Source organism: Adelges cooleyi, unplaced genomic scaffold (assembly GCF_023614345.1).
Source record: "Adelges cooleyi isolate 19-005CV unplaced genomic scaffold, UGA_ACOO_1.1 ACOO_flye_CR_arks_rails_tigmint_CR_PRNA_55, whole genome shotgun sequence".
NCBI classification, from domain to species: domain Eukaryota; kingdom Metazoa; phylum Arthropoda; class Insecta; order Hemiptera; family Adelgidae; genus Adelges; species Adelges cooleyi.
In genome coordinates, this window is record NW_026096241.1 from 889,409 (window position 1) to 911,543 (window position 22,135).

The window sequence follows — 22,135 nt, forward strand, 5'->3', positions numbered from 1 at the left end:
TAAATTTACATTTTACTTTATAGTAAATATGATAGCATGCTTATTGTAGTTATGTCATAACTCGTTATTTTATAATTTTTTAAATATATTAATTGATAATATTTGCTCTCGACTTTATTTTGACGTTACATTCTTGGACACACCATTAATTTAATAGGTAAGTGTATTAAAGTTTAATAGATAATTTAATACAATACGAATTCAATTAGCTTTTTTATTTTAGGTTGAATGCTTTTTTCCGAAAATCTTTTATCATTTAAAAATCAATGTTATCATGTCAGAAATATCTATGGCGTTGAGAATAGGCTATACCAATTACTATGGAAATGTCTTTTCAATTGGACCCAAGACTGAAGACCTTACAATTTTATATTAAGGTGTAAATTATAAATATAAAGCATTAATTTAATAGGTAAGTTTATTAGAGTTTAATGGGTAATTTAATACAATACGATTTCAATTAGCTTTTTTAATTTAGGTTGAATGCTTTTTTACTGAAAATATTTCATCTTTTAAAAACCAATGTTATCATGTAAAATTGGATTTGAGTATGACATATCAATTGCTATGGAAATGTCTTTCCAATCGGACCCAAGACCTTACATTTATATATCAAGGTGTAAATTATAAGTATAAAACATTTATTTCTAATGTGACATTTTTTCATGTGAATGTATAATATCAACACTAAGCAATTTGAATGAAAAGTGTGTTGTGTTAACTTAAAATAATTATTAATGCATGTATTTGTGTATGTGGGTTGATAATACTCATATACCTGTTTCATTTATTTTTAAAAATATCAGTAATTAATGTATGAATTTCATACTACTACATACAAGGAATCACTTCTTGATTATACCATTATTTATAATAATATGTAAGTATATTATTTTTATTTGATTAAACTTATCTAAGGTAGTTCAAATGTCTGCTTTCAGTTTAGTTATTTCTTACAATGATATAACCCATATATTGTGTGTCTGACATACATTACGGATATTTTATCATAAAGTTTTAGCTATAACTGACACAGGTATTTGGCTATCAAAGTTAAATTTTATATCAAATTAATTAATATACAATAATTCTCTCTTTAAAAAAGTAGTAATTCTATTAATTTGTATTTAATGAATTCAGTAAATCAAGTAAATTATTTTTTTGAACTTGCCTAAGATAATTCTTATAGTTAATTTTATTTATTGAATTTTGATTTTGTTAGATTTGTTTAATTACCAACGATTGTTAAAAGAAAAAAATTTAAATCAGTATTATAGAAGTTGAACAATTTCAAATGTATAGATATTGTTTTTGTTTAATATTTTTGATTGAATATTTTCAAAATAGTAACATTTGTAATTTTTAAATTTATTGTTGTATTAATAAATAGTTTATGAATATTTTATTAGTTAAATACTTATATTATCAGACAAAAGATTATTATTGTTCTTTAAATGTTATACTATACTATATGTTTGTCGTTGAAATTTATCAACACAATTGTTTGACTATGTGTTATCAATGTTCAAATTTTGTAAAGTACACAGTAAAAATTAATAAAAATTGTTTTTTAACTCTTTAAAGTAGGAAAATTGTCGCATACGCATTACAGCAAATATTCTTTTAACCATTATTTGCATCATTAAAGGTAAACAAATTTTATTTTTAACAACTATGCATTATAAGTTAGTATAATTGATTTTATAATTATTTGTATTTATACATAAATATAGTATACATGTATGTATGTGTATAAAATCAGACAAACTTGTCGCGTACAAATTCCATAAAATTGAAATCCTTAAAAATGTGTTTTATTACAGAATAATTGTTAAATTTAGATACTACAATTTAGCTAAGGCTATTTTTGATTTAATATTGCCACTTTTACATAATCTTAGTAAAACGTACCCGTTATAATAGTTTAATAATGTCAATACTTTAATTTGTATAGTAAACAAGGAAATATCAGATAATGGTTTTCTTTTTAAACAACTAAAATCTATTAAGCTTTTAATTTTCTAGATATTAAATAGTGAAGAAAATAATAAAAATAAGAAAATACTGATTATACATAAAATCAAAATAAGCAGATTCAACTGTAAAAGAATTAACTTTTCAATTTGAAATTTTTGAAACAGACATATTTTATTATAAAGGCTTTAGAATCACTATTATTATAACATTGTACACCTTATAAGTTATAATAATAATTAGTAAGTACTAATAAAAAGATTAGAAACATATAAACTATTTAATTTAATAGTTATTAATAAAATAAAAAAGACAAGTTCTGATAATTTAATGTTTGCGTGACACAAACCCTAACTTTATTTCTGAAGTTTGAGTATCACTGTGTGATTTTGTGTAATTGAGTCACAAACTATTGATCCATATTTTTATTAACAGGATCTTAATAAGAAATAACTTGACTTAAAAAAAAATGAAATATCAATGATGTTGAAAAATTTACCGTTACAGAAAAATCAAATCTTTTTTGCCAACAGGATGGGGAAAACAGAAAAAAAAGTATAAGTACTTTGAATCATAGTTTGGAACTACCGGCTTAAATTAAGTCGATAATTAATACAATTTCAAACTTAACTGTGATTTTGTTGTAGGTTCCTAAAACACTGTTTACAAACATCTAGTCTTTAGACAACTTAATCATTTAAACACAGTCCACTTTATTGCATTATTTTTTATTAATAAAGTTGTTTATATAATAAAAAAAAGTTAGTTATAAATGTAAAATAAGCAACATTTTAAATATTTACTGTAGAATTAAAATAGTAAGCAAATTAAATCCAAAATTCCTTATTTAGTGTAAATTGTTTAAAACAATTATTTGAGCACAGAACATATTTTGAATAAATTGAACATAACTAAACAAATAATAGTAACGCTTCGCGACGCTTGTCCATTCAATGTATGCACTTATGAGATTGTAAGCCAAATTTTAAAGCTATTGTTTACTACCTATAAAAACTAAAAATTATAATTTTCAAATAGCATAATAATGATCTGTTGTACTGTGCTGTTACTTGTTGAATGTAGAACATAGATAGTAGAAAAATATGATAACTAATGATAATAATATTTTGTATTATCATCATAGCAGCAGTTATCAACCTACTTGTACCACGGTTTTTGATTGTTGTGGTTAAATAGCCATTCGTTAGCTGCTGTCAATATAGGTCTGTCAACCTACCTGTCATGACGGTGTGTTAGAAAAGTCGGTAATCTATAAATATGAAACGCTGGTCAAACAAAATATCACAAAACATTTTATTGTGTTTGGTTATCTGTGTACTCATCTATCGGACAATGCGATCATAAATAAGTATTTTATTGGCTCCCGGTCTTTGGAAAACCAAAGAAATATAACAATATTTAAGAGAAAATGTAATATCTTTACAAAGTCATAGCTAACGACTAGATGGATAAAAATTAATAATTCAAACGATAACATATTTTAAAATTTTTTGCCTACAAATTTATGGAATTAAAAACATATGTTGCCATTTGAAAACGTGAACTTAGACCCTTTTTATCGTATAAGGGATGAAAATAAAAATTTTCGAAGCATTGAAAAATGTAGTAAAACTTATACCTAAAAGAATAGGAAAAAATGTTTTTTCAAAATATTCATATTTTCCGAGAAAATGAGTGTCTTACGTTAGTTGGATCACCCTGTATAGAGATGGGAATTTCGAATTGCAGATCTACAAAAAAAATCGGTTGATGCTACTTTTTTTAAATCTTAAGATTTAAAGTTTTTAATTTATTATTGCCCTTCTTCTTATTTATTTTTTTTTTTGTTATATCGAGTAAAGCATCACGTGCTTCTTTTTCTCGATCTTCTGAATTTCCATTTTCTAATCCAAGAAAAATTTGGTTCCTGGCTTCTGTAACCCGTGCAATAAACTCAGAGTCTAATTGAAATTTCAAATCTGTATACAAATAACAATTCAGGTTTGGTCTGATCATCGTAATAAACTAATAAATATTAGTTAGACAAAATATTGTAATATATGTTGGCGTAAATCGGAAAACCACCATTGGTGAAAAACGGGATAGATGATAATATTCAAATACGAAATTTTCTTTTTTAATGTTTGCCAAATTGATTGTGTGCGGTCTGTTTTTAAGGAATTTTGTACAGGCAATATTAATGAAAAAGAAGAGGTTTTAATTAAATTCTACCATGTCATTTAGTTGTTAGGATAATTGTAAAAGCAACTTTGGTTTATTCTAGTCCAAAATGTAGACTACATAGGATAGTCCAATTTGAATTCTTGTGCAGAGATTTGAGTTTTTCGGCTATTTTATTAGGTATGTTATGTAGAAAGCTAAATCTCATTCATAAATGCCGGTTTCTTGTAATTAAATAAATAAAATTTTATAAAAAATCAAAAATCTCTTTCCCACATAACCTTGTTAAGTTGCAGTGAACTCTATATTTTCTGTATATCTTTACAGAATTCAAATCGGACCACTATAGGTTTGTTACGTTCATTTCCACAAAGTTTAAAAGTTTAAAAAGACATATATCAGTTTAGGTTTGGGAAATTGATAAAACAGACAAACGTTTAACTACAAATGTGTTTTTCAATAAGTGCATTATTTTTAATTTAAATTTCTATCGTTTTAATACCCTCATTTTTCCTTTGCGCATAATTGAAAAATAATTATTTAAATACTCACAGTCTGATATAAAACTATTATCTTTTAGACTATCTAAATTTTTCAAAAAATCAGGATCTGTTATGATTTTATATTCATTTCCGGGTATTCCTCCTGGTCTATTTGGAGTCAAAATCTGAAAGACCCACATATTAGTATTAGTATTATTACTAGTATAACATACAGCTATTGTCGACTGTCGTCAAATACTTAATGTATTAAAGTACACTTGGCTTGCAATTTTACTTAAGATAGGTCAAAGAAAATGTATTATGAAATTAAAGAGACCCTGGAAATCATTAGTGCTTGATCTAAATAAGTACAAACTAGTTTTTTTGTATTTACATTCAATATGTAGTTGCATATAGAGACGGGTAAGGTCTCTGATGTCTCTGATGTCCCTGATGTCTCGCCACCGCTTGGTACCATCGGCGAACTATTCAAAGACACCTGAAAGTCATACACTAATATTAGTAGTATGGTACGCTTCACAAGCAGGAGTATTATAGAGGGCGATCCTATGCGGTTGTTCAACACAATATCGTCTAAATCCATTGATACAGGCAACGAATATGTAGGTTAGGTTAAGTTAATATCATTATTGTTATAAGTGGCCAATATTTTATAATGATAGTTAAAAAGTCTTTTAGAAGTTGACGCATTATCTAAATGAAAACTAAATACTGATTGAATAAACTTGAACTTTTTTAATGAAAAAAAAAAATACTTAGGAATTAGGTATAAGAATTTTGAGAGAAAAGGATTAAACTACATTAATAATAAAATAGTTAAAAATTAGTCCAAAATCTATATTTACTTACAATAAGACCGAACAAATACACTGCATATAGCGCAACACTCATGTTGGATTTAATTGTAAAAGTTTAATTTCATCGCTTTAAATGATAAAATCGAATACTAGTCTAATTCTATCGACCGGTAAAAATTCACATTCAATTATTTTTAATTTACTAATTAAAAACAATAAATATAGTCATACGATACAATATGTCCAAAAGTTGTTAGTGCTTTAGAAACTACCAAAAAAAAATTGGATCATATTATATACAAAAAGTAAAATCCTATTAATCTTCCTAACACTCTTTAAACATTGTAAATTTTTTATTGTTGCGATTAAAAAAATAATAACACACCTAGTAGTTGTATACATTTGCACAATATTATGAAATTAATATGGAAATTAAACTTTTGAGGTTATTACTAAAAAGAAAATATAAGCCTTACATTTTTCTACTCCAAAAATGTACGAAAAATATAATACATAGCGGTAGGTACTAGGTATAATAGTATATTAAGAGGAAATCAAACAAAAACATTAATAATGAAATAGCTAATATTTAGCTTAAAATATATATTACTTACAATTACACCGAACAAATACACTGCAAACAGCGCAACACTCGCGTTGGATTTCATTTTAAATACCTAAAACAATCGTCATTTTTTATAAATAATAATATTGAAACAAAAAAAATATGAAAACAGCATTTGCAATTTAAAACATTATTGCCTAAATAAAAAGAAAAATACCATATTTTTATTTATAATTCCCCTGGTAACCGATACAAAATTTTCAAAAGTTGTTAGCACTCTAATAAATACCAAAACAAATTTTAAAATTTGGGTACTTTATAAAAAGTGAAATATGGTATAATTTGAACGTTAAAATGTAAACGTTTCCAAAAATTTAAGTATTTTTCGATAAAAAAAATACATATGTTTTAGTTGTAATGTTTTTATGATGGCAATAAGTCAACATTTTTAAATTTTTAAGAAAAACATTGTCCTACGATACCATTTGCTTACGAAAAATAATTTCAAATATCGCTTACTTTTATGCAAGATAAACTTATCTCAAAGAAACTCACAAACACACTAAGACTGTTCCACTAACTATTTTGAGTGCCTTTTGTTGGTTAGAATTGCGGTTCTTCGCATACGTCATACTTTTGTGTTTACTTAAGAAAAATATGCTTTATTCAAGATGTTATTATGATGATAACAAACTTCTAAGCCAATCGGACTCAAATGATCACGCCCTACTATCCGCCACCTTATCCGGTTGGTGTACTGCGGTACTTACAAGGATGTGACCTAACCTAAAATTATATAGAAAAACATAAGCCGGTCTGCATTAAAAAATAACGGCATTTTTTAAATATGCTTTTCTTAGATATAATCTAAGTTGAAATCCTTGAGAGAATTGTTATACTTTACGGATACATTTTTTTTATAGAAATCAAGTTGTGTTTTTGGACATAATATCACTATACATGTTCTTTACATTAAAATCAAATTTAATAATTATAAATGTTTACATTGGGAAAATTTATTACAATAATTATGTATCTTAACGTACAAAATAGTTATTCGCCATAGTTATTGTAACATAGTTCAAACTAGTGATGGGAAATATTCGAATATTCGACTAGTTTGGATTCGAATATTTGGGATTCTAATCCTTCGAATATTCAAATAATAATAATAATACTTAATTTACAAATAGTTTTTTTTCCAACTATTCGAATATTTAAAAATTAGGTATTCGAATCCAAATTACAACACTAGTTCAAACATTTGAATAAACAAACGACAAAACAAAATAAGGTTAAAACAAATATTTTGTATTCGATGAACAACAAGCCATAACATAATATCGTATAATAGCTATACAAAAACTGTGGAAAACCACTTTATAAAATGTAAAAAAAAAATGTATCGATGGAACTTTTATACTTTATAAATACAGTTTTTATAGAAATCATTGGTTTTTTTGGACATATTTTTTTATACCAAATTTGATGGTATGGTAGTACCATATTGTAGTAAATAATAATTTTGTATTCACACCAATAACAATACTTAAAAACATCATATCGTATGGTATACATGTTCTTTACATTCAAATCAAATTTAACAATGTACAAAATTGTTGTTTGCCATAGTTATTGTAACATAGTTCAAAAATTTGAATAAACAAAATAAGGTTAAGAAAAATAACTTGTTTTCGATAAACAACAAACCATAACATTTTTGCGTGATAAAATAAAATAATAAAGCTATACAAAAATTGTAGAAAACAACTTTATAAAATGTAAAAAAAAATGTATCGATGGAACTTGAAAAAAAAAGCTATTACTGATTAATTAATTTTATAAATCTCTAATGCTATAATGCCGTTAATGTGTCATAAACTAAAAATATTTTAACGACCAACAATTTTAACTGTAGGTAAAAAAAAAATGTCTTATAAATTATAAAAACAATTTAGGTATATTTTACATTTCCGCTTATTTTTATAAATATATAAAAGACATTTTTTTGGAAATGATTATCAGTCAATCAATTATTTATCATATTAATTTAGCGATGCTAACATTAGAGACAGTGTTTTAAATAAGTATACCTAGGTATAAAACGTGAAAACATGAGTCTTAGCTAATGTACACAAAATGTGTATTTTTTGTATATCGTCTCAGAGAGGATAAGTAATTTTATTACATTTGTGTAAAATTATTTTATTTTCGTGCGTAACGTTTTATAAAACGTATTCTTATATGGTAGATATAGTTGATATTTAGCTTACACAAGTGTACTTGAAAACACAATTGGTTAGTTTGTGATAATGTAAAATCAGACGACCTTGAACCAACATCTTTTCATACATACAGTCTGTGGCCAAGTTATTACTATTGTCAAAACTCCAAACCTCTCAAAAAAAGTATTCATCATTGACCATAGATTTTATTGGTATACCTAACTGAAGCCTAGACGTGACACAAGGGTTTATTTCACCTATAATTAAAACAATTGTTGTGGTCAGGATTTAGTTTAAGGGGAGTATCATAACAACATGCATTTAAAGACTATTTGAACAATGCAACTTAATCTTTTTTAACTGTACTGCATACATTATATTTGCTACTTCAAAACTATACAGAAACTTATGCAAATAGAGATAGGAATTTCAAAGTACAGATGTATAAAAAGTATCGGTTGATGCTACTTTTATTAAATCTTAAGATATAAAATAGTGAAACGAATGTGTAAAAAGAAATATACTATAAAATATATACATTAAACTATGCGATATCATATATTCGACCAGACGGTAATTTTTAATCACACATAATGAACATAACCCAATAGCCAGATAATCTATGGTATTGCATTTGAATAGAATGCAAAAATAAGAAATAGAGAAGGATAGTATTAAGGATATTTTATTAGTAGTTCATTTTTTTATCAGCCTCTCGCACTAAAGTACATTTCCGGCGAACATTTTTTTTTGATAATATATTTTATATTCGCATAATATTAACATTTAATAATATCATGCGAATATAAAGATTTTTTTTTGACAAATTTACTATAATACACAGGTTTTTCTGTTTGCATAAAGATCTCAGCGATAACGTATCCTACATTTTTGTTTATCATAGTAGATTTTCCACAACATGTTTGTGCCTTTGTAATGGCGTTAACACATATGGACATTCAAAATCGTTTTTTTTTGGTAAAACAACAACAATTCGCATAAACAGCAATCAACATGACCTAAATACATATTTTTTGGCTATAAAAATGAACTTGTGACCGCATGTTTTTGTGCCAAAATACACATTTGGAAACATAAATATGTTTTTAACGAGCTTTTTATTTTGTTGAAGAAACACATTTTTTGTAATGTTACAAATTAATAATTAAACAATTTTTTTTTTTAAAAATACAACCTTTCAGTTATAATCTTTAATTTAAATTCGACTTCAATCTAACAAAATCTAGGCACAGTGTATTTTTGTTTTCTGGGTCCTATATTTCTTTATCTGCAGTTATGACTTGTTTAAGGTCGATAAAGGAACATAATATTGTATTTGTGACCAGATATGTTGTGTATTTCAAATGTTTTAGTAGTAATTATATTTTAGTAATTATATTTTGCAAATAAATAAAAATTTGTGTGACATTATTTTTGTTAACGGCGGGACGACATTAAAAATTGGCCTTAAATCTTCAATAGGTGATAAAACGTGTTTATTTTGACCAAATAAAGTAAATCCAATTGGCGGGAAATACAAATAAAAATAAAAACAAGGGATTTTTCATATACAGTTTATTATGTAAAAATAAACAATAAAACTTCAATCAAACAAAACAAATGTATTACAATTTACACATCATCAACACTTTTGTTTTATAAATATTGTTTCACGTGCTTTATGAACGTATCGATGACCTCGTTTATTTCTACGTCGGCATTTGGATATTCAGTATTAAATAACTCCTCCTTGCTCTCATTCTCCAGCTTCTCAAATAATTTGGTTTTTATTGTAAAGAATAAAGCAGCACGTGCATTTTTTTCTTCTTCTTTTAAGTTTCCTACTTTTAATCCCCGAAGAATGTCGTTCCTGGCATCGATAAGCCGAGTCATAAACACTGGGTCTAGTTTTGCTTTCGAATCTGTATACAAAAAAATATTTCAAGTTTGATCTCTCGTCATTGTATTAAACTAATAATATATGTTGGCGTAAATACGAAAACAACCATTGGCGGAAACGGACTTGATGATAACGTTCGAATATGAATAATGATTTTAAAAAATTGCTTGCCAAATATACCTAAGGGGATCTGGTATGCGATCTGTTTTTAAGGATTTTTGTATAAGCAATATTTACAAATAAAAAAAAAACCAGTACAGTGGGGTCGTTGCATAGTTGGGTTGGGGCATAGTGGGGACGGGGAGGTCACAGGTTTACAGGAATTTTTAAATCTGAAAGTGATAAAATCACTTTTGAAAAAGCGCTTCGGTGCAAATCGGTAGTTAGTATTTTCGAGCCAGTACGGTCCAAACCAAGCACAGTATAAACCAGCAAAGTTAGAAAGTTTTAAATTAAGGTTCTGTATTTTCAAATGAGCATCAAAGCGTTAATTTGAAAGTGATTTTATCCGAGAGGACTAGTACAGTAGAGTATAGGCATAATGTAATCAAAGCAATGAGGAAGCGGAGAGGTCACAGGTCTACAAGAATTATTTTAAAAAAAGTGATAATTGATGAAATTGGATTGAAATTGGATCATTTTAATACCCTTATTTTCCCTTTGCTTATTAGAGAAAAATAATTTTTTTAATACTCACAGCAATTTTTGATGCTCTTATATTTTACACCCTCTAGTACTTTCACAACGTCAGCAAGTACCATAACATTTAATATAGCTATGGGCAATTCATTTGAATTTCTTCTACTAAAATGCTGAAAGATCCACATATAAGTATTAGTATTATTACTAGCATCATATAGTTCATGTCGACTGTTGTCAAATACCTAATGTATTAGTGTACATTAGTCTTGCAGTATCAGTGTAGATAGGTCTAAGAAAATGTATTATGAAAATAAAGAGACCCTGGAAATCATTAGTGCCTGGCTTGTATAAGTACAAAGTAGTTTTTATGTATTTACATTTCTTATACGGTTTTTCTTAGCGACTTTGGGCAAGGAGTTTGATGTCTTTGATGTTTCTAATTTCTCGCCACCGCCTGGTCCCAAGGGCGAACTATTCAATGAAACCTGAAAGACATACACTAATATTAATAGGATCATACTCTTCACCAGCATTGTTATTATAGAGCGCGAGCATAATATGCGGTTGTTCAACACAATATCATCTAAATGTATTGATACAGGCAACGAATATGTATATTAAGTTAAGTTAATATTAATATTGGTACAGGGGCCAATACTACATGATGGAAGTCAACATTTTTTTAAAATTGTCTTATCCACACTTAACTATTAACAAGTATTGATTTTATTATTTTTATTTGGAAAAAACCGAATGTTCAAAAAAATCCTGATTTTCGAGTGAAGTTAGATCAATGAAAATTTGTTTTTTTTTTTTGGAAATTTAAGCCACTTTTATTGAGAACATACAGCCTGTTACAAAGGTTTTATTAAAAAAAAATAATAATTACTACTAATTATATACATGTTTGGCATGAGGAAGAATCCCCATAAAAAATGGCACCGCATAGACAATTTGTAATAGAGGCTCTGGGAATTAGTGGTTGTCCAATATTATAGGAAACTAAATAGGCAGTAGCTTGTGTCATATCAAGATTAATATCATACATTTATAATTGATGATTAATTCACTGCAGTTATTTTCAATCATATTATAATAATATACTGCATACAAAAAGTGAAATACTATTAATATTCTTATAACATTTTGAAATGACGGTTATTTCTTTAAAAAAAATATGAACATAAGTAGTTGTATACAATTGAGCAATACAGTAAAAATAATATAGAGATTAAATTATTGAGGTTATAATTTAAAAAAAAAAAAAACTATACTTTTTTTCTATTCCAAAAATGTATGAAAAAAATAATACTAAGTTGTTAGGTATACGAATATTGAGAGGAAAGGATTAAACTACATTAATAATGAAACAGTTAAAATGTAGTCCAAATAAATTTATATTTACTTACAATTAGACCGAATAAACACACCGCAAATAGCGCATCAATCATACTAGATTTCATCATAAATACCTAAAAAAAAAAAAAAACAGTTAAGTACAATTAAAAACATCAACTTTTATATTATTTTATACTTTTCTTTATTTGATTTAAATGTAAAAGTTTAATTCCTTCGCTTTAAATTATATCGAAAACTATTCTAATCCTATCGACCAGTAAAAAATGACATTCTGTTATTTTTAATTTACTAATTAAAAACGAAAAATATAGGTATACGATACAAAATGTTCAAAAGTTGTTAGTGCTCTAGAAACTACCAAAAAAAAGTAAAAAATTTGGATACTTTGTAAAAAGTTAAAAACGGTAAAGTTTGAACGTTAAAATGTAAACGTTACCAAAGTTTAATTATTTTTCGAGGACAAAAAAATATAAATATGTTTCAGTTGTAATGGTTTTATGTCGGCAATAAGCAAAACATATGTTTAATATCTAAAAAAAAACATAATACCATTGTCTTAATAAAATAATTTAAAATATCGCTTACTTTTTTTATGTTTGACAAACTTAACGCAGAGAAACTCAAAAACACACTAATACTTTTATTGGTGCTTGGGTTGCCTTCTGTTAGATAGATTTGCGACTTTTCGCGTACGTCATATTTTTGTGTTTACTTAAGAAAAAGTATGCTTTATTCAAGATATTACGACAATAACAATCTTCTAGACCAATCGGATTCAATTGTTCAAGCCCTATTTTCCGCCACTTTGTCTGGTCGATTTACCTAATGCGGTACTTACAAGAATGTGACACACCTAAAGTTATATGAAGGGCACAGCGAAAAACAGACATGTCTTTTTGATTCAAATCAATAATAGAATATGTGTTTTAATCATTTTTTTTTTGCAATTTTTAAACCTGTTTTCCTTAAATTACAGCAAAAGGGACTTTTCTGTTTTTTTCCCTGTACCTTTCATGTACTCATATCAGGCCCGCCGTGGTGGGAAACACTCTGTAAAGAGTATAAACTGTAGTTTTTAAGTTATAACCTTGAGAGAACTGTTATACTTCACAAATACAATTTTTACAGAAATCAAGTTGTTTTTTGGCTATATATTGTTTTATTATTGGATTTCCACATTTTTCGTATTTTCTTGTTTGAACATTTGAATTTGATGGCATGATAGTAGGTGTACCATATTGTTACAGATATTATAGCAAATACAAATCTGTATAAACACCAACAACAATACTAATAAAAAAAGTTTACTATACCTACGCGTGTCTTATATTCTAGATAACACATTTTTTTATCATTGTGTTCAAATTTTTCGATCTCTGAAAATAATAATTTAACTCATCTTTATCTTGTAATTTGTTTTAATTAAGAAAATAGTACCAGTATACATATTCTTTACAATCAAATCGAATGTAATAATTATAAAAAATAGTTATTCGCCATAGTTATTGTACCATAGTTCAAATATTTGAATAAAAAACGACAAAACCAAATTAATTTAAGAAAAAACACTTGTTTTCGATAAACATCATGTTCATAGAATAATATTATATTTATTAAAAGATAATAATAAGAATTGAGACTAATCTTAATTCCTTTGTTGACGGCGGGATGACATTTAAAATTGACCTTAAATCTTCAATAGATAATAAATGTTTATTTTGGCCAAATAAAGTAAATCCAATTGGCGGGAAATATGCCGTGTGTATTGTTTAACTATACGTGACAAATTAAAATATTAACAACGTTTTTTAATATATAGTTTATTATGTAAAAATAAACAATAAAGCGTCAATCAAACAAAACCGAATGAATTATAATTTGCAAATTATCGATACTTTTGTTTTATAAATCCATGTTCACATCACTTATGAAATAATTGATGACTTTTATTAGTTCATTGTCGGTAATTGCATAATTTTCTAAAGTTTTTAATTCATTATTGTCCTTCATCTCATTTAATTTCTTTTTTGTTATATCGAGTAAAGCATCACGTGCTATCTTATTTTGGTTGACTGAATTTTCATTTAGATATCCAAGAATAATTTGGTCTTGGACCTCGGTAACCCGTGCAATAAACTCAGGGTCTAATTGAAATTTCAAATCTGTGTACAAATAACAATTCATGTTTGGTCTGGTCGTCGTAATCAACTAATAAATATTAGTTAGACAACATATTGTCGGAATTAATAATAATATTCGAATACAAATTTTTTTTTTTTAATGTTTGCCAAAGATGCACTTATTTATAAGATTGTATGCGGTCCGTTTTTAAGGAGTTTTGTACAGAAAATATTAACAAAAAAGAAGAGGTTTTAATTAATTTTGACCATGTCATTTAATTTATAGGATAATTGTCAAAGCAACTTTGGTTTATTTTATGCCAAAATAAAGACTACATAGAATGGTCCAATTTCAATCCTTGTGGAGAGATTTGAGTTCTTCGGCTACTTTATTATGTTATGTAGAAAGCTGAATTTCATTCATAAATGCTAGTTTCTTGTAATTAAATAAATACTATTTTATAAAAAAATCAAAAATCTCTTTCTTACATAACCTAGTTAATTTGCCAGTGAATTTTATGTGTTCTGTAGATATTTACAGAATTGAAATCTGACCACTCTAAGTTGTCGAAATTGTTGTCTGGCTTTTTGGTCTGAAACGTCTATTGTAAAAAAAACCCCGCTTTTCTTTAATCAACAAGTGTTTTAAATACCGGGTGGTTGTTTAAAGTCTATTACTAGATTACTCTTAAAATAATTGCGATTTTGTAGTTATACTTTTTGAACACGTGTTTGTTTATGCTTTATTACTGTATGCGATAATACCTATTTAAATGTATACCTTTTAAGTATTTTCTTGAGCTTTATTAGATTTCGAAACATAAATGATAACGTATACATATTCCTAACTTTTCAAACTAACTATAATTTGCTGAACATTTTCACTGTTCGATAACCAGTTTTAAATGAATAGTTTTAATATAATTAAAGTTTAAAATTTAGGAAGGGTGGAGAGTAGAGCTATTTTTATCTAAAATTTTTCAGTAAATTATTCCTAAATTTTAAAGCTAATAAGATATATACGTCATTAAGTTATATAAGTTAATAGAGCTAAAGCAAATACTAAAAAAGATAAAAATTTAATAATATAATGTCAGACAGTCAGATGTCAGTCAGAGAACTCTTTGTTATGTTAATTTCCACGAAGTTTAAAAGTTTAAAACAGAAATTTAAAAGCTTAGGTTTGGGAAATTGACAACATAGACAAACGTTTGACTATAAATGTGTTTTTCAATAAGTGCATTTTTCTAAACTTAAATTTCTATCGTCTTAATACCCTTATTTTTGCTTTTCGTATAAGAGAAAAATAATTATATAAATACTCACAGTCTGATATAAAACTATTATCTTTATAACTATCTATTTTTTTCAAAAAATCAGGATCTGTTACAATATGTAATATTTCACCATCGGAAAATCCTGGTGGACGACTCCTGTGAATCAAAATCTGAAAGATCCACATATTAGTATTATTACTAGTATAACATACGGTTCTTGTCGACTGTCGTCAAATACTCAATGTTTTAAAGTACACTGGGCTTGCAGTTTTACTTAAGATAGGTCAAAGAAAATAAAATATAAAATTATAGAGGCCATGCAAATCATTAGTGCTTGACCTAAATAAGTACAAACTAGTTTTTAAATATTTACATTTATTATGTAGTTTCTTATAGATGGTGGCAAGGTTTCGTCGTCGCCTGGTATAATGCAAGTCACAAGCTGAAAGACCCACATATTAGTATTAGTATTATTACTAGCATCATAGTGTTCTTATCGGCTGTCGTCAAATACCCAATGTATTAATGTACACTAGTCTTTAGTGAGATCAAACATAGGTCAAAGAAACTGTAATATAAAATTAGGGACGCTCCGGAAATCATAAGTGCTTCACCTAAATAAGTACAAACTAGTTTTTATGTGTTTACTTTTGTTATAAAGTTTCTTAAAGATACAAGACAAGTGTTTGATGTCTCTGATGTCCCCGATGTCTCGCCACCGTCTGGTACCATGGGCGAACTATACATTGAAACCTGAAAGGCAAACACTAATATCAGTAGTATCATACACTTCACTAGCAGTGGTATTTTGAAGCGCGATAGAGCGTGAGCCTATGCGGTTGTTCACCACAATTACATCTAAATCTATTGATACAGGCAACGAATATGTAGGTTAGGTTTGGTGAATACCAATATTGGTACAAGTGGCCAATATTATATAATGATATTTAAAAAGTCTTTTACAAGTTGACGCATTAACTAAAGGAAAACTTAATACTGATTTAATAAACTTGAACTTTTTTAATGAAAAAAATAATACTTAAGAGTTGGGTATAAGAATATTGAGAGGAAAGGTTTAAACTACATTAATAATGAAATAGTTGAAATTTAGTCCAAAATCTATATTTACTTACAATAACACCGAACAAATACACTGCAACAAGCGCAACACTCGCGTTGGATTTCATTTTAAATACCTAAAACAATAAAAAAACTCATTAAAGATTATTAATAATAACCTTGGTATACGATACAAAATTTTCAAAAGTTGTTAGCGCTCTAAAAAATACCAAAAAAAGTTTTAAAAATTTGGATACATTATAAAAAGTTATATATGGTAAAATTTGAACGTTAAAATGTAAACGTTACCGAATTGTAATTATTTTTCGTAAAAACGATTATTTTTTTTTTTAGTTGTAATGACTTTATGTTGCCATTAAGAAAAACAATTTTAAATTTTTTAAAAAAACATTGTCCTATGACACCATTGTTTTACGAAAAATAATTTCAAATATCGCTTACTTTTATGCTAACTTAACGCAAAGAAACTCAAAAACACACTAATACTGTTTTACTAACTGCTCGGTTAGCCATTTGTTGGTTAGATTTGCGGTTCTTCGCATACGTCATACTTTTGTGTTTACTTAAGAAATATATGCTTTATTCAAGATGTTATTATGATGATAACAAACTTCTAAGCCAATCGGACTCAATTGTTCCCGCCCTATTTTCCGCTACTTTGTCCGATGGGCGTAGTTGCGGTACTTACAAGAATGTGACACACCTAAGTTATATACAAAAACATAGGCCTGTCTGCATTAAAAAAAAAACGGCATTTTATAAATATGTTTTTCTTAGATATAATCTAAGTCGAAATCCTTAAAGTTTTAACCTTGAGAGAACTGTTATACTTTACAGATACAATTTTTATAGAAATCAAGTTGTTTTTTGGACATAATATCGCTATACGTGTTCTTTACATTTATATCAAATGTAATATTTATAAATGTTTACATTGTGACATTTTAATACAATAATTATGTATCTTAACGTACAAAATAGTTATTGTAACATAGTTCAAACATTTGAATAACCAAACGACAAAACAAAATTAGTTTAAAAAAAATAACTTCTTTTCGACGAACAACAAACCATAACATAATATCGTATGATAGCTATACAAAAACTGTGGAAAACAACTTTATAAAATGTAAAATAAAATGTATTGATGGAACTTGAAAAAAAAAACTATTCATGATAATTCAATTTTACAAATCTCTAATGCTATAATGCCTTTAATCGGTCATAAGCTAAAAATATTTTAACAACCAATATTTAATATTAACTGTAGGTAAAAGCAAATGTCTTATAAATTATAAAAATAATGTAAATTTTACATTTCCGCTTATTTTTATAAATATATAAAAGACATTTTTTTGGAAATAATTATCAGTCAATCAATTATTTATCATATTAATTTAGCAATGTTAACATTAGAGACAGTGTTTTAAAAAATTTTAAAAGTTTTAACCTTGAGAGGACTGTTATATTTACAATCAAATCAAATGTAATAATTATAAACGTTTACATTGGGACATTTTAATACAATAATTATGTATCTTAACGTACAAAATAGTTATTCGCCATAGTTATTGTAACATAGTTCAAACATTTGAATAACCAAATGACAAAACAAAGTTAGTTTAAGAAAAAACACTTGTTTTTGATAAACAACAAACTATAGCATGATAAAAACTGACAAAAACAGTATCGCCTAATAGAAAAACTATTGCTAAAATACGCTGTAATTAATATTGTTGTCGTATTTCTTGTATATTTTTTACTATCTTAATATTTATTTTATACTTTATTTTACTCTTAAAATGTGAATGCTTTATCAAATGAAAAATGGTAAAGTTTAAACATTTTAATTATTTTTCGAGGAAAAAATAATTATATAAATATGTTTCAGTTGTAATGGTTGTAATGTATATATATATATATATATATATATATATACCCCTGTCAAGCGTAGAGTATAAGGGTATAGGGTATAAGCTACAGTTGGAAAAAAACATATTTTTAAACAATTTATATTGCGGTACGTGATATAAAAATGAATCCCTATTATTTATTTTAAAAGTAACATTCTTATTATATGTTTTTTCACACCTTATGGCATAAAACTATATCGTATTTAATGACCGTTAATCAGTTTTCATGTATTCAACTAACATGTTTTATTCTAGTTAGAATCTATGTAATTAAAAAAAAAGCCAACGATACAGTCTGTATCTTCTAGACAAGAATCAAATGACTGTTAACAATGCAATTTTTAAGTTTTTACATCGAGAGAACCGTTTTACTTCACAAATACAATTTTTATAGAAATCAAGTTGTTTTTTCGACATATCTTGTTTTATTATTTGATTTCTACGTTTTTCCTATTTTCTCGTTTGAATATTTTATTTGAGTAAAATGATTATTATTCAAAATTGACGGCTTATTATAATTGTAGTAGAATTGCAGTAGGCACCCATTTTCTGTTTCAGACGAGGAGCTGTTTTTTTAGAAATGTTGTGTTATTAAATATTGTGTGATAGCCTGATAAGAATTCAACTACTAATAAAGTGTCCTCAATACTATGTACATCATATTTGTCTACAACAAAACCCTTAAAATCTAGTATATGTGAAAGCTTTTTAACTATTGACTTGACTGTTGGCACACAAATCATAATTGACCCAGAAAATTAAAAAATACAGTATCCTTGGTTTTGTTAGGTTAACCCCGAATCTAAATTAATGAGTGTCACTGAGGGGTTGTATCTTTTATACATTTTGATTTTTTTATAAATTTGTAACTTTGTGTTTTTCAAAAAAACCAAATGAGTTAATTTCATCATTATTTTAAATATCCAGTTGTGTTTATGGCACAAACATGCCATCATTATTTCATCGTGTTACATAGAAGAGTACTATATTAAATACAAGATGAAAAGAAGAATTGAGACTAATCTATTTCCTTTGTTGACGACCAGACGACATTTAGAATTGGCCTTAAATCTATAATAGATAATACATGTTTATTTTGGCCAAATAAAGTGAATCCAATTGGTGGGACTTATGCCGTGTGTATTGTTTAACTATACGTGACAAATTAAAATATTAACAACGATTTTTAATACATGTATAGTTTATTGTGTAAAAATAAACAATAAAACTCCAGTCAAACAAAACCAATGTATTATCATTTACAAATCATCAATACTTTTATTTTATTAATTATATCACTTTTCCTATGAACCGAAAAATGAACCCTTCTATTTCTTTGTCGATATTTTCATATTCTTTAGTGTTTAATTTCTCTTGGCCCAGTGTCTCCTTTAATTTTGATTTTATTACAAAGAATATAGAAAAAAATATATTTTTTTTTTGGTCCTCGTAATTTCCTTTTTCACAACCAAGAAGGATATTCCTGGCATCGATAAGCCGTGCAACAAACTCTGGGTCTAGTTGTATTTTCGAAACTGTATACAAATAATATATCAAGTTTGGTCTGGTCATTGTATTAAACTAATAAATATTAGTTAGGTATTATAATACACAATTATATATATATACGAGTACATATATATTGAAAATTTAACAAAATATAGGCATTTTTATTGGACTTTTTTAGCTAAAAAATATTCGTTTTGTTAGGATTTAAACTTAATACACCACTATTAAGTTTATTTACGCTTCGCTTATTAGTGAAAAATACTTTTTTTAAATACTCACAGCAACTTAAAATACTCTTATTTTTTACACCGGCTAGTGCTTTCTTGAAGTCATGTTCTGTTACAATTTGTAATTCAGCCTTGGATAATTGATTTACACTCTTGTGTTTTAAAATCTGAAAGACCCACATATTAGTATTAGTATTATTACTAGTATAACATAGAGTTCTTTTCGACTGTCGTCAAATACTCAATGTATTAAAGTACACTAGGCTTGCAGTTTTACTTAAGATAGGTCAAAGAAAATGCATTGTGAAATTAAAGAGGCCCTGGAAATCATTAGTGCTTGACCGAAATAAGTACAAACTAGTTTTTATATATTAACATTTATTATATAGTTTCTTATACGTACGGCCAAGATGTTTGATGTCTCTGATGTCCCTGATGGCTCGCCACCGCCTGGTACCATGGGCGAACAACTCATTGGTATCTGAAAGACATAATATATAGGTACAAACTAGTTTTTATATATTTACATTATTTATATAGTTTCTTATAGATACGGGCAAGGTGTTTGATGCCTCTGATGTCTCGCCACCGCCTGGTACCATGGGCGAACTATTCAATGGTATCTGAAAGACATATATACAAGTGCTAACTAGTTTTTATATATTTACATTTATCATATAACTATATATAGTTTCTTATAGCTACGAGCAAGGTGTCTGATGTCTCTGATTCCTTGCTACCGCATGTTCCCATGGGCGAACTATTCAATGAAACCTGAATAGCATACACTAATATTAGTAGTATCATACACTTCACAAGCAGTGGTATTATAGAGCGCGATAGAGCGCGAGCCTATGCGGTTGCTCAACACAATTACATCTAAATCTATTGGATACAGGCAACGAATATGTAGGTTAGGTTTGGTGAATACCAATATTGGTACAAGTGGCCAATATTATATAATGATATTTAAAAAGTCTTTTACAAGTTGACGCATTAACTAAAGAAAAACTTAATACTGATTTACTTAGGATTTAGGTGTAAGAATATTGAGAGGAAAGGATTAAACTACATTAATAATGAAATAGTTAAAATTTAGTCCAAAATCTATGTTTACTTACAATAAGACCGAACAAATACACTGCAACAAGCGCAACACTCGCGTTGGATTTCATCTTAAATACCTAAAAAAAAATTTAAAACAGTTAAGTACAATTAAAAACATCATCTTGTATATTATTATTATAATTTTATACTTTTCTTTATTTGATTTAATTGTAAAAGTTTAATTCCTTTGCTTAAAATTATAAAATCGAAAACTAATCTAATCCTATCGACCAGTAAAAATTGACATTCAATTATTTCTAATTTATTAGGTTAAAAATTTGGATACTTTGTAAGAAGTTAAAAATGGTAAAGTTTGAACGTTAAAATGTAAACGTTACCAAATTTTAATTATTTTTCGAGGAAAATTGTAATGGTGGTACAATTCAGTTGTAATGGTTTTATGTCGGCAATAAGAAAAAAATACTTTTAATATTTAAAGAAAAACATATTACCGTTGTCTTATTAAAATAATTTCAAATAACGCTTACTTTTATACTAGATAAACTTATCTCAATGAAACTCAAAAACACACTAATACTGTTATTGGTACTTGGGTTGCCTTCTGTTAGTTAGATTTGCGACTTTTCGGATCCGTAATACTTTTGTGTTTACTTAAGAAAAATATGCTTTATTCAAGATATTACGACGATAACAATCTTCTAGACCAATCGGATTCAATTGTTCAAGCCCTACTTTCCGCCACTTTGTCTGGTCGATTTACCTAATGCGGTACTTACAAGAATGTGACACACTTAA

The 22,135-nt window shown here is 27.0% G+C and overlaps 3 protein-coding genes and 2 long non-coding RNA genes across 5 annotated transcripts; 1 reads left to right on the plus strand and 4 right to left on the minus strand.

Annotated features, from left to right (window-relative positions):
- Positions 1-803, plus strand: LOC126842592 (uncharacterized). The gene is made up of 3 exons (XR_007686360.1): positions 1-157; positions 224-412; positions 479-803. It is a non-coding gene; the product is annotated as an uncharacterized LOC126842592 (long non-coding RNA).
- A 2,907-nt stretch (positions 804-3,710) lies between these two features.
- Positions 3,711-6,565, minus strand: LOC126842591 (uncharacterized). The gene is made up of 5 exons (XM_050579634.1): positions 6,540-6,565; positions 6,070-6,132; positions 5,032-5,136; positions 4,708-4,822; positions 3,711-3,953 (listed from the first exon to the last, which is right to left on the minus strand). Exons 2-5 carry the CDS (start codon positions 6,121-6,123, stop codon positions 3,757-3,759), a joined length of 471 nt encoding a protein of 156 aa, XP_050435591.1. The 5' UTR covers positions 6,124-6,132; positions 6,540-6,565; the 3' UTR covers positions 3,711-3,756.
- A 3,360-nt stretch (positions 6,566-9,925) lies between these two features.
- On the minus strand, positions 9,926-12,260 carry LOC126842593 (uncharacterized). The gene is made up of 4 exons (XR_007686361.1): positions 12,197-12,260; positions 11,030-11,272; positions 10,843-10,957; positions 9,926-10,167 (listed from the first exon to the last, which is right to left on the minus strand). It is a non-coding gene; the product is annotated as an uncharacterized LOC126842593 (long non-coding RNA).
- Positions 12,261-13,998: 1,738 nt separating this feature from the next.
- Positions 13,999-17,117, minus strand: LOC126842589 (uncharacterized). The gene is made up of 6 exons (XM_050579631.1): positions 17,065-17,117; positions 16,677-16,739; positions 16,192-16,296; positions 15,917-15,985; positions 15,593-15,713; positions 13,999-14,308 (listed from the first exon to the last, which is right to left on the minus strand). The coding sequence occupies exons 2-6, from the start codon at positions 16,728-16,730 to the stop codon at positions 14,049-14,051; spliced, it is 609 nt and encodes a 202-aa protein (XP_050435588.1). The 5' UTR covers positions 16,731-16,739; positions 17,065-17,117; the 3' UTR covers positions 13,999-14,048.
- Positions 17,118-19,773: 2,656 nt separating this feature from the next.
- On the minus strand, positions 19,774-21,930 carry LOC126842588 (uncharacterized). The gene is made up of 7 exons (XM_050579629.1): positions 21,868-21,930; positions 21,394-21,456; positions 20,978-21,046; positions 20,827-20,895; positions 20,676-20,753; positions 20,325-20,439; positions 19,774-20,071 (listed from the first exon to the last, which is right to left on the minus strand). The coding sequence occupies exons 2-7, from the start codon at positions 21,445-21,447 to the stop codon at positions 19,827-19,829; spliced, it is 630 nt and encodes a 209-aa protein (XP_050435586.1). The 5' UTR covers positions 21,448-21,456; positions 21,868-21,930; the 3' UTR covers positions 19,774-19,826.
- Between the last annotated feature and the right edge of the window lie 205 nt (positions 21,931-22,135).

Excerpts from the sequence above, each read along its gene's own strand:
- LOC126842588 (XM_050579629.1), bottom strand. The coding sequence starts at position 21,447 with ATGAAATCCAACGCGAGTGTTGCGCTTGTTGCAGTGTATTTGTTCGGT. Across the intron at positions 20,754-20,826 it reads AGGCATCAAACACCTTGCCC|ATACCAATGAGTTGTTCGCC; the intron begins GTATCTATAAGA and ends TATGTCTTTCAG. Across the intron at positions 20,440-20,675 it reads AGACATCAAACATCTTGGCC|ATTTTAAAACACAAGAGTGT; the intron begins GTACGTATAAGA and ends TGGGTCTTTCAG.
- LOC126842591 (XM_050579634.1), bottom strand. The coding sequence starts at position 6,123 with ATGAAATCCAACGCGAGTGTTGCGCTGTTTGCAGTGTATTTGTTCGGT. Across the intron at positions 4,823-5,031 it reads TATGCAACTACATATTGAAT|ATTTTGACTCCAAATAGACC; the intron begins GTAAATACAAAA and ends TGGGTCTTTCAG. Across the intron at positions 3,954-4,707 it reads TAATAGTTTTATATCAGACT|ATTTGAAATTTCAATTAGAC; the intron begins GTGAGTATTTAA and ends ATTTGTATACAG.
- LOC126842589 (XM_050579631.1), bottom strand. The coding sequence starts at position 16,730 with ATGAAATCCAACGCGAGTGTTGCGCTTGTTGCAGTGTATTTGTTCGGT. Across the intron at positions 16,297-16,676 it reads TGTATTTGTTCGGTGTTATT|GTTTCAATGTATAGTTCGCC; the intron begins GTAAGTAAATAT and ends TTTGCCTTTCAG. Across the intron at positions 15,986-16,191 it reads TAAGAAACTTTATAACAAAA|CTTGTGACTTGCATTATACC; the intron begins GTAAACACATAA and ends TGGGTCTTTCAG.